The sequence below is a fragment of the Rattus rattus genome, chromosome 2 (assembly GCF_011064425.1).
Source record: "Rattus rattus isolate New Zealand chromosome 2, Rrattus_CSIRO_v1, whole genome shotgun sequence".
In the NCBI taxonomy this organism is placed as follows: Eukaryota; Metazoa; Chordata; class Mammalia; order Rodentia; family Muridae; genus Rattus; species Rattus rattus.
The window spans coordinates 98,522,106-98,535,732 of NC_046155.1; the positions used below are offsets into that span (position 1 = coordinate 98,522,106).

At 39.1% G+C, this 13,627-nt stretch overlaps 1 protein-coding gene across 1 annotated transcript in view; it reads left to right on the top strand.

Annotated features, from left to right (window-relative positions):
- The first annotated feature begins 593 nt into the window (after window positions 1–593).
- Window positions 594–13,627, top strand: part of Pgm2l1 (phosphoglucomutase 2 like 1) — a 43,409-nt gene continuing 30,375 nt past the window's right edge. The window contains exon 1 of the mRNA XM_032893039.1: window positions 594–993. Within this exon, the coding sequence (XP_032748930.1) occupies window positions 883–993 (111 nt within the window). The 5' untranslated portion in view covers window positions 594–882. The remainder of the gene's footprint in view (window positions 994–13,627) is intronic.

Genomic DNA, 13,627 nt, shown 5'->3' on the forward strand with positions numbered 1-13,627 from the left:
TGGACGAAATGACAAAAAAACGACTCATAAACTTTCAAGCACCAAATAGATACGGTTGTTCCTTACGACATTCCCCACCCCCCTTTTTTTTAACCTTAAAGCAGGAGACCACCACTGCACAACATAAGAAGCGTCAGGGAACAACAGCCATGGGCTGGTGCTTTCTCTCTCTGAGGGAAGGGAAGGCAACGGGTGTACAGAACTCGGGGAACCGGGAAAAACTACAACTCCCATGAGACTTCACGCGCGCCCCCTTCGGCTCTGAAGCAAGACGAAGCCCTGAGGCGAAGAGGGTGGGGCCTGCGCGCGCCGGGGACTCTCCTAGTGAGTGCAGAGGCGGGCTGCTTGAGACCGCTGGGGCGCCAGGTGGAGAGACACGTGCGAGTGTGGGGCGGGTGATAAGGGAAAGACAGCTGAAGAACGGCATTAAAAAAATAAAGCCAGCTGTGCACCGTTGCCTCAGCGGACAGTAAACGCCGCTGCGGAGGTGCGGGGCGCGCGCTCCCGGGCTCGCGCCTCATGCCTCGGGCACTTGGACGGGTCGGGGCGGGCGGGGGCGGCGCGGGCGGCGCGGGGGCGGGGCCTAAGGCGGCGCGGGCGAAGGCGGCGACCCAGACATCTGGGACTGTTGTTGTTCTCTCGCCTCACGCCCGCCTCAGTCAGTTCGAGCTGAGATCCGGAGCTAGTCTGCTGGGAGGCGGCTGTCCTGTCTCCGCCCTCCCTCCGGGTTCGCTGAAGCTGCGGCAGGAGCTGGCGCTGACTGAACAGCTCGCGGTTGGTCTCTCATGCCCTTCGTCAAGGAGGGGGTTTCTGGACTCTGGTGAGCGCACCTAGAGCCCCCGGATTCGGTATCTTGCCTGCCCCTCGGGACCGCAGCTCATCATGGCTGAGAACGCAAATGATGACCTGAACTCTAACCTGCTCCACGCCCCCTACCTCACCGGGGACCCCCAGCTAGACACGGCCATCGGGCAGTGGCTGCGTTGGGACAAGGTGGGTACCTGGTCACCCCGGCATCTGTCCCTTCTTCCTGCCCACCCTTTCACAGTCCGCCCTTTCCGGTACCCACCCAGGGCTCTGCTGGCTCCAGGGGAGATGGCTTCAGCTAGCGCAAGGCTAGTGGAGTTGGGCGATGCCTCTCACCTATGCAGGGGCTGCTTCCCCTAGGCAGGCTAGGCTGGGCAGGGACAACTGCAGTCGCTTTCTTTTGTGGTAGGCTACACCGCAGCCCGGCTTCCTCCCCTGCTACCCCTTCTCTTCCAGTGCCTCTCATTTCTCATTCTCAAAAATACTTTATTCCTCATCCTCATCATTGTAAGTTACATTCCGTGTACTATGCATTCCATCTCCTTTCCTCTTTCACCCTTGACTTCCTTCTCTCTGCAGAACCTGAAAGTGGCTTCTGGTACGTTTCTTGAACGTTACTAACCACTCACTATCTGCTTTGGTGCTCTGGTGTGTTTCCACCCTCTGTCACTAGGTAATCGCTGGCTAGGTATTCACTGGTCTATTTCACTCTTATTTTCTGGTATCACCTTTTGCTATTGAATGTGACAGGGGTTCTCCTCTTATTTCATTCCTCTGCCAGCAGTTCTTTATTGGAAGTCCTGTTCAAAGAATTGTGGCCATATACATCTTGAATAGTCTAGTTGTACTGCTAGTGTTTGCACCATTATTTCTCAAATCTTAAAAGACAGATATTTAGGAATTTCTTAAGAATTTCAGAATTACTGATGCCATTGTTTCTGCCCTCTTCCTCTCCTTGTGCAGGTATATAGGGTGGGTTGGTGAAAGCTAGAATTAAAATGCACCCTTTTCACTTCTAAAAGAGGCTTTTGGAGGCTCTCTCAGAGGATGGGATGATAATCCAAGTGTTTGTTTAATCAAGTGCATATGATACAGCTGCTAAAACAGAAGGCAGCACATTTAAAACTGAATTAAGGGGTTTGTATGGAAGTATGTGAGAACATGTTATACAAAAAAAAAAAAACTACCTAGATTAGCTTTCTGAGACAGTTCATTTTCATTTTCCCCCAGGTATCTGTGCAAGATACGAAGAAGCACAACACAACAAAACAAAAACAAACAAAACCAACAGAATACTGAGTGTTCTAGGCCGGCCAGGAAATACTGGTGGCGAGGAAGATAGAAAGAGTTCTTGCCATCAGCAAGTCTTTAGTTAGTAGATAAGGAAGTCCAATAAATAAGCAATTACAATTAAGTATTTGGTGTTACTGGGTCATATATTTCTAAGATGTTCTAATTCCAGAGTCAGAACCAGTATTTCTCAAACCTGAAACTGCTAACAGATCATCTCGGAATCTTAAGAGGCATTTCTGACCAGACAGCTAGGGTGGGGCCTGACAGCCTTAGTGAGCTTCCAAGGTGATTGATAATAGTTTTGCTTATCTGTGGACCACACTAAAAATAATGACATTCTTTTCTCTTTCAGTGTCAGCTTTGTCTATGTTTTTCCTAATAAATGTCCCAGTTGAATGAATTAATATTTCTTGTCTGTGCTATGCCCAGATACTGCCAAGATATACTGAAATATTTAAGGACTGTAAGATGCATATAAAAATAATGCTACAACAGTCACAGTCGCAATAAATGTGGTTGCAGTCATCCAGTGCTTATGGGAGTTCAAAAGTGAGAGTGATCATGAAGTGGTATGGTCATAGACGACTTTATGAGAACGGAATATACATAAAAAGAACAGGGAAAGCCTACATGAGAGAGAAGAGGAAATAAATGTAGACCTCAAGGAACAGAAAAGAGGATAAAACAAATGCTCCTAAATAAAATATAGGGAACAAGGAATGAGTGCCTTAACCGAAAAACAGACTTAAATAATTTTATTAATTATATATTATTGATCTCTTTCTTAATGGGAGATAATGGTTTTATTTGAGAAACAAAGGTTTATCTACTGTAAATTGATACATAAGTAAGCTAGGCTAAGTCCAAGGCCACTAGGATTTGGAGTACAAAATGGAATATAAGTATTAAGTTCAGTACTTATAGTCTTTTACTTCAGGGAGTCTGAGCTCAATCTCTGATTAATACCAATCAAGGAATCCTGATAGTGCTGCTGATTCTTTGAGATTGGTAAAGCATGTGATAAGTTATAAATTGGTCTCAAGGGCAATTTGCTATTTGCCATAGTCAGCAACATTACTAATTTTAGCTTTGATGGCTTGGTGTACATTGAAAAGTCTTCATGAAAAAAAAAAGATATTATCTGTGTTGAACTTTCTCAGTTAACATTCAGATTTGCTAAGATGGGGAGAGACTGAGAGTCAGAAAGATGGAAAATTGAATGAGTGTAGTTAACACATCTGTGTCTGCCAGAGCTTAAGGTACATAGAGAGAAGTCTTTGGAAAGATTTTGAAGAGCAGTAGGATATCATTAGTGGATTCAGCAGTTAAGAGTATATGTAAGGGCTGGAGAGATGGCTCAGCAGTTAAGAGCACTGACTGTTCTTCCAGAGATCCTGAGTTCAATTCCCAGCAACCACATGGTGGCTCACAACCATCTGTAATGGGATCTGATGTCCTCTTTGGTGTGCCTGAAGACAGCTACAGTGTACTCATATAAACAAAGTAAAATAAATCGTATTTTCTAAAAAAGAGTATATGTAAGTGCTAAAAAGAAAATAGTGCAAGAAGACAGTCCCAGCATGGTTACTCTTGCCTATAATCTCAATGCTTAGGAGGCTGGTACAGTAAGAGCAGTTAGAGTTAGAGGCCAGCTTGGGCTACACAGTGAGTCCCATACCAGCCTAAACAGCATGAGACTCTTGTTTTTTTTATTTTTTGTTTTTCTAATCAGACTTACTGTGGGCAGGGCACTCTTGTGTAGCTGCTGTAGGCTGCTTTCTATGCAGATTTACCAGACTTGGGTGGATACGACCTCCTACTGGCATCCAGACTTATTTAGAGTGTTCACTTCCCTAGTCTCAAAATGAGTCAGTGAACTCAAGGGTATAGAAACTGATGACTGATTTAAGAATATTGTTTTGTTAACTTATGTTTTGTGATATAGATGCAGTAGATTAATTTCTAATTCGGGCATTTGGTAGATAACCATAGGGAAAGCCAAGTAATCCAAAGATTTTTGGTGACTATAAAGCCAACTCACAGAGAATAAAACATATAACATTTAACAGCATCAACTTGAAACAAGTAAATGCATCCATCTCTTGTGGGGCTATGCTTTTACTCTAACCCCTTATGTCCAGGGGAAAGGAGTTCCTCCTATTAGCTGTGCACAGAGAACTCCATTACCAATGTGTTCTCCTCTGCACTAAGGTAAGGCTCATACCTCCTTCCTGTTTCTTTTATTCAGGGCTTTCATGCATTATCAAGTTACAGACAAGCAGTCCTGGCCTAAAAGCTGGGTTCTTTAACATGACAACTGTCTGTTGATTCTGTTCCAATGTGAATTTATATCTAGGATGTTAAGCACTGGTAAAATATGGGTGAGTGGATAGGGAAGGAGGACTGAGATACAGGGCAGAGCTGCTCTGCTGATTGTAACAACAACAAATGTCCTGTATATTAACAACAATGTGGAGGCAGGAATTTGCCATGGCAGTTTAAGAAATAGTAAATAGAACATTCTGGTCTCAGAATGTAGATCTGTATTAAGAAGGAGTAGAATATGAAGCTGAAGATAGGTTAGGCTTATAAAGAGCCTGGAAAAGGAAATAAAAGATCAATCTAAGCCAGTGATTTTCAGATATCTAATAACAGAACATTTTTCAACAAATTAACCAGAACAAATGGCTGTGAATTAATTCCTCAAGCCTATTTTATTATATAGTAAGTACCTGAGCCTGGGTGATGTATGAAGAAAGGAAGTTTATTCAGCTCAGTTTGCATAAGATCAGGTAACCACATTTGTTTGGCTCGAGTTAGAGCCTCCTGGCTGATGGAGTCATGACAGAAGCATATGTGAAAGGGATTACACAGTGAGGCAGAAAGCCAGAGAGCAGGGAGGAGTGAGCCTTGCTGTTTAAATTTTCTCTCATATTACCTCCTCTCCTCTCTTCTATAAATTACAGCTTACTCTTGTTTGAACTCATCCACAAAATCCCTAGGGAAGTGCCTTTGGTGGTGACCCAGTTACCTCACATTAGGACTCAACTCTTAAAAGCTTCTACTACCTCAGTACCTCATACCGAAGACCAAGTCTTTGAATGGGAAGCCTTGAGGTACAGGCCACATTTAGACTAATATCACTTTTAAAAATTTGATAGTTATATAGTTATTCTTTTGAAATATTAAATTAAAATTTTAAGTTTACACAGATTAATTTGATCTATGTAAATAAAATCCTGAGAACAGTAACTCGCAGACATAGGAATCCCAACTGACCATTCTAGTTAGGAAAATGTTGGCAGAAAACATGTTGTATTTACAAAACAGAAAATTCATGCTAACTTCCCAGAAAAAATCTGTGATTATTAATAACTATCAATCTATATGAAGAAAACAGTTTGTATGAACAACAAGATAAAGCAATAGGTAAATACATAAACATATATATGATGTATAATACACACACACACACACAATGGGAACAATAAAACCTCCAAAATTATAAATTAAAAATAGAGAATTATTTCATCATCAGATAAGAAAAGATAGTATGAAAAAGCAATAGGAAACAAAGATAAGCTCTAGGAAATGAAAGAAAAAAGTGATTCCTCTACCAAATGTGTGTGTGTGTGTGTATGTATGTATGTGTGTATGTATGTATGTATGTATATACACACATATGCATATATATGCATATATGTATACACACATATATAAGTATTAAAGTTGAAGAAACAAATAAGTAGGTGCTGTAAGAAAAGTTTGTATGTAATAACTACTGTAGGGGTCCATTATGAAGAAATTCTAGTTGATAAGTTATGCTCTAGATCCACAGTGTATCAAAAGAAATATGGAACACAATGTCTATGTCCTAAGTAGTTTTTTTTAAAGATACTAGATATCTTTTAAATGGTGAAGATGTCATGTCATTTTTATTAAATCAGAAAGGCAATTAAGCCGTCACCTCTAAAGAACAGAAGGAAGGGAAAGAAGCAGAATGGGTAGGTCAGCAAAAGCAAGAAGGAAGGAAATAGCTTAGTGGTATAGTGCTTGCCTAGCAAGCGTGCCACCCTGAGCTTAAAAAAAAAAAAGTAAGGGCTGGAGAGATGGCTCAGTGGTTAAGAGCACTGACTGCTCTTCCAGAGGTCCTGAGTTCAAATCCCAGCAACCACATGGTGGCTGACCACCATCTGTAATGGGATCTGATGCCCTCTTCTGGTTTGTCTGAAGATGGCTACAGTGTACTCATATACATAAATAAAATAAATTAAAAAAAAAAAAGTAAATTACTGACCACAAATGAAGCAAACTAAAATATTACCTGACTTGATTTTGAATAGTTGATTGATGAAGCTTAAGTAAGAAACTCTGTTTGAACACCTCTTTTCAGATGGCACAGTATACTGCTAGAAAAGTCTAAAGTAAGCAATATTTAGAGTACCTTAGCCTAGTAATTATATTATTTTTCTCTTTGATAATCGTCCAGAAGGAGAACAGAGCATTTAACTTTTTAATTGTGTTGGAAATGCTTACAAGTTATCGTCTTGGTCATTTTAAGGGTATATATAATTCATTAACTACCATAAAAATATTCACATTATTGTAGAACAGACCTTCAAATTTTTTCATCTTGCTAGGCTGAAATTCTATGCCCATTAAATTTTGTGTTTCTTCCCTCCTCTTTCCCCAGAAAACCACCATTCTTTTCTCCGTTTCTAGAATTTGACTCTTCTGGGTACTTCATATAAGTGGAGTCATAGAGTGCTTTACCTTTCGTTACTGTCTTACATCAGTTAGCACAATGTCCTCATTATCATCCATGTTGTAGGTAGGATTTCATTTTGACTGTACAAATGTATAGCTGTTGTATGACAAGACTTCCCGGGGAGATGAAACACACAAGTCCGCTCACTCCAGATAGGAAACCCAGGACAGTCCCAAGTACAGACACCATCCAAGTCAAACTTGGAGAACCAGTGGGCTTTGTTGGCAGTACTTACACATATATGGGTGAGGAGTTACTTACAGGAGTGGAAATGACAGGAAAGACCGATGCATCACCCACGTCCACCCCAGCATGGGTGACAGGTAAACAAAGCTTGAGAAGCTGGAACACTGCACAGCCTGCAGGCAGCCCAGCCTGTCTGTTGAAGAGTGTTCTTATTAGGTGCCTAAGTTGTCTAAACCTCTTCCAGGCCACTGGGCTGGTTTCTACTTTTTCCAGGCAGTGGGTCTGGTTTTAGTCAGTCATCTTTACAGCTGGGCTCTGGTAGGGAGGAGCCTAGAAAATCTGGTCCATTTCAGGGAGTGTTTTGAAATATTGCACCCACCTGCTTAAGGAGCTCTCCTGAAAGGTGCAATGTTTCATTCTTGGGGAAACTGTTACACAAGAGGTCATACAGTGATTTTGGGTTAGGGCCTATGTGCTTTGTTTCATGATGCTTTCTGCCTTCCCAATTAATGACTATTGAAATTGCTAGTTAGTACTGAGGCTGCTGCCCTCTGCTGTTAGGAGTTAATAGAAAGTGATTTGGTCTAGTGCAAAAGAGACAGTATGAGCTTATTGTCACAAATCCTGTATAGGAGCTTTTCAACTAAATCATTGAATAAGAACTTGTATTAGTTATTTTTTTCATTATTGTGACAAAAGGAACATAAGGGAGGGAGGGGTTATTTTGAGTTTCTCTGAGGGTATCATCCATCATGACATGGAAGGTGTAGATGGCAGCAGGAGCATGAGGCAGCTGGCATATTATATTTGTGGCCAGGAAACAGAGATGAATGCTAGTGCTTAACTTGCCTCTTCCTTTTTATTTAGTCTTAGACTCCAGCCCATTTTGCCCGCATTTAGAATGCAGAGTCTTCCCACTTTAGTTAAATCTCTCAGGAAATGCCTTTACAGATACAAACTAAAGATGTGTTTCTTAGTTGATCCCAAAACCCATCAAGATGACAAGATTAGACATCGCAGTACTGTATCTTACCAAAGTATAAAAATGGTCATATTTGAATGTCCCAAGGAGTACAAAGGCCATAGCATTGTAAATTAAAAATATTTTCTCAGATACAAAGCATTTCAGTTTTCAGCTAACCAGAGCTTATCTTGTTGGAAAATCTCTTTGATGTAAGTGGGGTTTTTTGCTGCAGAATTTTCTCATGTTATTTTTCTCTTTAAAATATTTTATCTTTATGCAATAAAAATTAAAATTTTAAAGCCTAATGTGTTAGTCAGTTTTACATCACTATAACAAATTACTATAGATGCCCATGTTATAAAGAGAAAATTTGACACTCTGAAGTGAAAAGAATAGCTCAAATTTACATCTTTTAAAAGGGTCTCTGCATAGAGATATAATAAGTACACTATTGTATGTATTTAATTAGATTTTTTTACTTTGTTGTGCCAAATACTTGTAATGTGAGATCTATGATAGTTGTATATTTTGTGATCAATACAATATTGTAGTGTTGTGTAGTGTGACTTTATATACTTGTTTAAATTGACTAAATTTAACCCTTAAAAGGGCAGAATTCACTGTTAATGGTTTAAGTGTAAAGTATATCTCAGTAAGCCCAATGTATAAAAAAAGTATACAGAAAAGTTCTGAAACTAATGTTGAGGAAACATGGATAAAGCCAGATGCATAGTGTTTTGCCTGAGTAGTAGAAAATGCTTGGTAGTGTTCTCATTTTTTCTTTATAAAACATTTGAAAAATATAACAATATTAAAGAATCAACACTTAGAAAATGCCTGTGTTCTCAGTGGCTTTATAGTACGTTTTTTCCATGGCATGCAGATTACAAAAATAGATTGAGTGCTGTGCTGGGAGTATAGCTCATTGTAGAGCCCATTAATTTAGCATGTGCAGAGCTCAGATTAGTCCCTAGCATCAAAAGCCAATAGTAAATTCATATTTATCTGAATTGTAGTACGCTATTAGTCCTCTTATTTAAAAATATTTGTTTATAGTTCCATAAAAGTTCTTTGATATTTGGGAAGACAAGAGTAGATCACTTATTTTATGTAAATTTTATGTATATTTTTGTATCTTTTTTTTCTTGCTTTATACCTTAACTAGATGTGATTTTTCTCTTTTTGTTTTCTCTTTTCTATTTTTAATTTAGCTATCCATTATAGAACCAGGAAGTTCCTTTCTCTTCTTTGTTATCGAAGATATATACATATGTAATATATGCACATATACAAAACATGCTTACATTTCCTTGGCTTCAGATGTACTGTGATCTGGTATTATGTTATGAGAAATACATCTGGTTTTGTCCCTGGTTGTTAGTACAGTGTTCCTAAAACCTTTGGAATTTCCTGAGTAATTGAAGTATCCTTTGTTATTCATAACAGCCCCCTTTGATCACATCTGAGTTTATGATTAGGTGGAGCCCCTGGACAGTCTTAGAATAGACTGGTCACCAGAATGACCTGTGGACCTCTAGTGTACGAAGGTCAGGGGACTAGAAATTGGGCTCTGTAACAACTTTTGAATCACTGAATCCAAAATGCTAGGAGGACTACTAACTAGAGAATGGATGTCCCATCTTCCGCCCCCAACTTCTTACCTTACTCATCTCTTCCATTTGGTTGTTCCTGAGTTGCATCCTTATAATAAACTGGTCAACTACTCTCTCGAGTTTTGTAAGGCATTCTAGAAGTTTTGAACATGAGCTCCTCATCAGTGAGAACTCCATTTTATGGTTCTATGATCCTTTGCACTCGCATTCCAAAATAAGGACAAGTATTGTGGACTAAATGTTGGGGTCCAGGAATTGCCTCACAAACCGTATGAACACCGACCAGGGCCATAGTCCAGATTTCAGAACTGACTCTGAATTAAGATCCTACAGGGTTTTTAAGCCCCAAATTCATGAACATCTGTGCCAACTTATTTTGCCAATCAGGATTTAGGGATAGTGGAACATGTCTTTGTTGTACACTTATCATACTCCCATTGGTTGGGATACTCAACTGTGGCAGGGGACTTGCCTGGTCTAATATTCATGTTCTAATTTATTTACCAGGATGGGACTTGTCTAACATTCCTGCCTTAACTTGCCACCCTGGATGTCAGTTACCCACATACATGTCTCTTTCTTCAAGTAGGATGTCAGTTCCTAGGGAGGTCTTGGGAACTTAAAGTTTACTAGACCACTACTCAAAATGGAATATTTATTCCAAATAGTTTCTTATATTGGTGCAGATGTTTCAATTATGTTGGGGTCCATCCCAGGGGCAGCTTATAAAGGCAAATATCATAAAAGCTTATTCATAGGTGTAGGAAGTCCTGTTAGGTGGTTGGTTTCAGGTCCAAGCTTATTGTGGGTAACTATACAAAGCAGTTCTACTGATTTCTATTGTGATTGGTTTCCAAGGGCACAGAACGTAGCAGAATATGTAATCAATTTTGGCATTAGAAAGTTCCCTAGTAACAGTAGAAACGTGAGAAAGTTTGCTTATAATGGCAGGCTAGCCAGGTAACAGTTACTTAGACCTTCACATTTTACCCAGGCCTTAACATTTTACCGAAGCCTTAACATTCCATCTAGGCCTTAATATTTTACCTAGGCCCTAACACTAAACCCTTTAATCTCTCAGATCTGATCTGATGCTAGAGGCATAGTGTCAGAATTAAGTAAAGTCATAAATACTCAGTTTATAGCCTGAGAAGTGGAGAATGATTGCTGTTGGGAAAGACACTATAAGATTATGTTGTCTTAGTCACTTTTCTATTGCTGTGTTAAACACAGTAACCAAGGTAACATAAAAGAAGGTTTAATTTGGGCTTATATGGTTAAATTTGTTGGCGTTAATGGTGGGAGGAAGTATGGCAGCAGGCAGGCACGGCTGGAGCAGTAGGTGAGAGCTTACTACACCTTGAGACATAACTAGAGAAAGAGACAGTAGGAGTGGTGTGGGCTTTGAAACCTCAAAACCTGCCCTCAGTGACATACCTCCTACTCCAAGGCCACACCTAATCCTTTACACAGAGTTCCATCAGCTGGGACCAGATTTTCAAACAGACAAGCCTGTGGGAGTGGGGACAGGAGGCATTCTCATTAACATCACCATAAAAAAGGAACAAATAAAATCAAGGTACTAATAGTTTTAGGATTAACTGGAGGAATAATTATGTTTAAGAAAAAATATGCATAATAAAGCAGTCTGGTCAGAGTGTTGCCCTGCTGGTTATTGTCTAATACTTTGTAACAAAGGCAGCTTTTAAGTGCTTGCTCTAAAACCACATAATTTAGTGTCAGAAGAAAAAAAAATCCTGCAAACATTTTTACATGATTTTATTTTGTCCTTATGACTATTAGATCATATTTTAATTTTTATACAAGTTGTGAATTGGCTCAAATAGATAGCTAACTTCATAATGCTGTCATAAAACCCATTGTTTAAGAATCTTAGTAAACACATGATTGCTTCTAGATTTTTATCCCCTGTGTTTAATATTTAAGTAACAGCTAAAACTATACTTTTTTTAAAAATCAACTTTAGTTAAAGATCTGATATTCTATGAGTGGTCCTACCTCAGTATAGAAATTTCAAAACTGGTCACCCTGAAGCCTGTAGTATCATTTCTGCAGTGCATACTTTCATGATAGAGCTTAGCGAGTACTCTGCTTTCTGCTTTTTTTTTTTTTTTTCAGACAGGTCTAAGGGTTCTTCTACAAAAGGAAGCCTTATTTCAATATGATCTGAGTCAGTAGTACTCATTTGAATATTGGAGTCCTTTCATTCTTATGACAGACAACTATGTTCATCTTCCAGATGCAGTCAGTACCAGTAACCACAAGCATTTTTTAAACATTTAAAAAGAAAACAGTTATTGTAGTGTAATGCCTAGAACACTATTTAATACTAAGTACTCTTGAGATGTCGGCAATACAGACCTGTCCAGAAAACACTGGAGGTGTCTCTGGACTTTATTCTAGGGAACCTCTTTAGAAAGGCTGATGCGATCTTGTATTTATTTTGCTTTTGAGACAGGGTCTCACTGTTTAGCTCCGGCTGCCCTCAAACTTACAGAGATCTGCCTGCCTCTGCTTCTGGAATGCTGGGGTTGAAAGTGTGAGTCACTATGTCTCTGTTCTCTGTTTTCATCTTGTACATAGCTATGAAGGTTTAGGAGGGAAGGCCCCAATGAATAGCCAAATATTTGGTGTCTGTGCTTATATTCACTAAGTTAATGTAAATAATGTTTGTCAGTATGTCTGTCTTATTTTTCCTTGCCTGTTAGCATAGTAGACTTGATTTTTTTTTCCTGTTTACCACACTTTTGAACTTATAGCTTTTTTTCATTCTGCATAGTTTTTTGGAGACAAGGTTTTTTTCCACAGGGCTCAGGCTGTCCTTGAAATTGCTGTATAGCTTAGAGATCCTCTTGCCTCAGCCTCCCTTTCGCAGAGGTTATACCTGTGTGCCACACACCCAGCTTTCCATTCTGTAAAATGATTGATTACTTAACAATAGGCTATAAATGCAAAGCTATGAAAAGCACTTGCCGCTTTCTGTTGCTGTTGCCTTCCTACAGCCAGCTTTTTTTAAATCCAGAAACATTAAGCAGTATTTGTGTATGTTCATAGATATTTAACCCCTACCCTACTGGTGTTTTACCCTTTGATTTTTTTTTTCCCATTTAAAATACTTTTCATCAGTATATTTGTAGAAGGGCTCCATTCACTTAAGAGCTATATAGGACTTTAGTAAGTTGATGAGTCAAATTAATTATGCAGTCTTAACTGCTTCTTATGTTTTTTTCCTTATTTTATTATTATCATCACCACTGTTTCTAATGCACCATCTTCAGACATATCTACGTGTCTCTATGGTATCAGTTCTCAGAAATTGGATTATTGAGTTAGGTTTCATGCATATAATGTTGTGACATATTACAAATTTTGCCCAGTCACCCTCCATAATGGGTGATTTATTCTTCTGTCCACAATACGTAAAAGTCTTTGCTTTCCCAGATTCATTTTCATTAGAAATATGCATTTCTTTATTAAATCAATATGATGTCTGCTCAGACTTTGTTAGCAATGTGAATTGACAATTCTATTTGGAATAATGTAGAAGCAGCCAAATGTGGTAATCTAAACACTGGAGAGTTAGAGTCTTACTTTCTCAAATCTTTTTTTGGTTTGGTTTTTCAAGACGGGTCCATTGTGTAGCCATGGCTGTCCTGGAACTCGCTCTGCACACCAGGCTGGCTTAGAACTTCATTCACATAGAGAGCCACCTGCCTCTGCCTCCTGAGTGCTAGAATTAAAGGCGTGCTCCATCACCACCCATCACTTTTCCAAATTCTTGACTTCACAGTTCAATATCAGATATTTTTCTGTGTTAACATAAAAAACAAAAACTGTATTTTTATTTGAATTTCTATTTTTTTAAAAAGTGAGGCTGAGTGTGTTTTCATATACTTAAATCTTCATTTGATTTTCTACAAACTGTCTTCATAGATTTTACTAACTTTTCTACTGAGTCATTATATATGTGTGAAG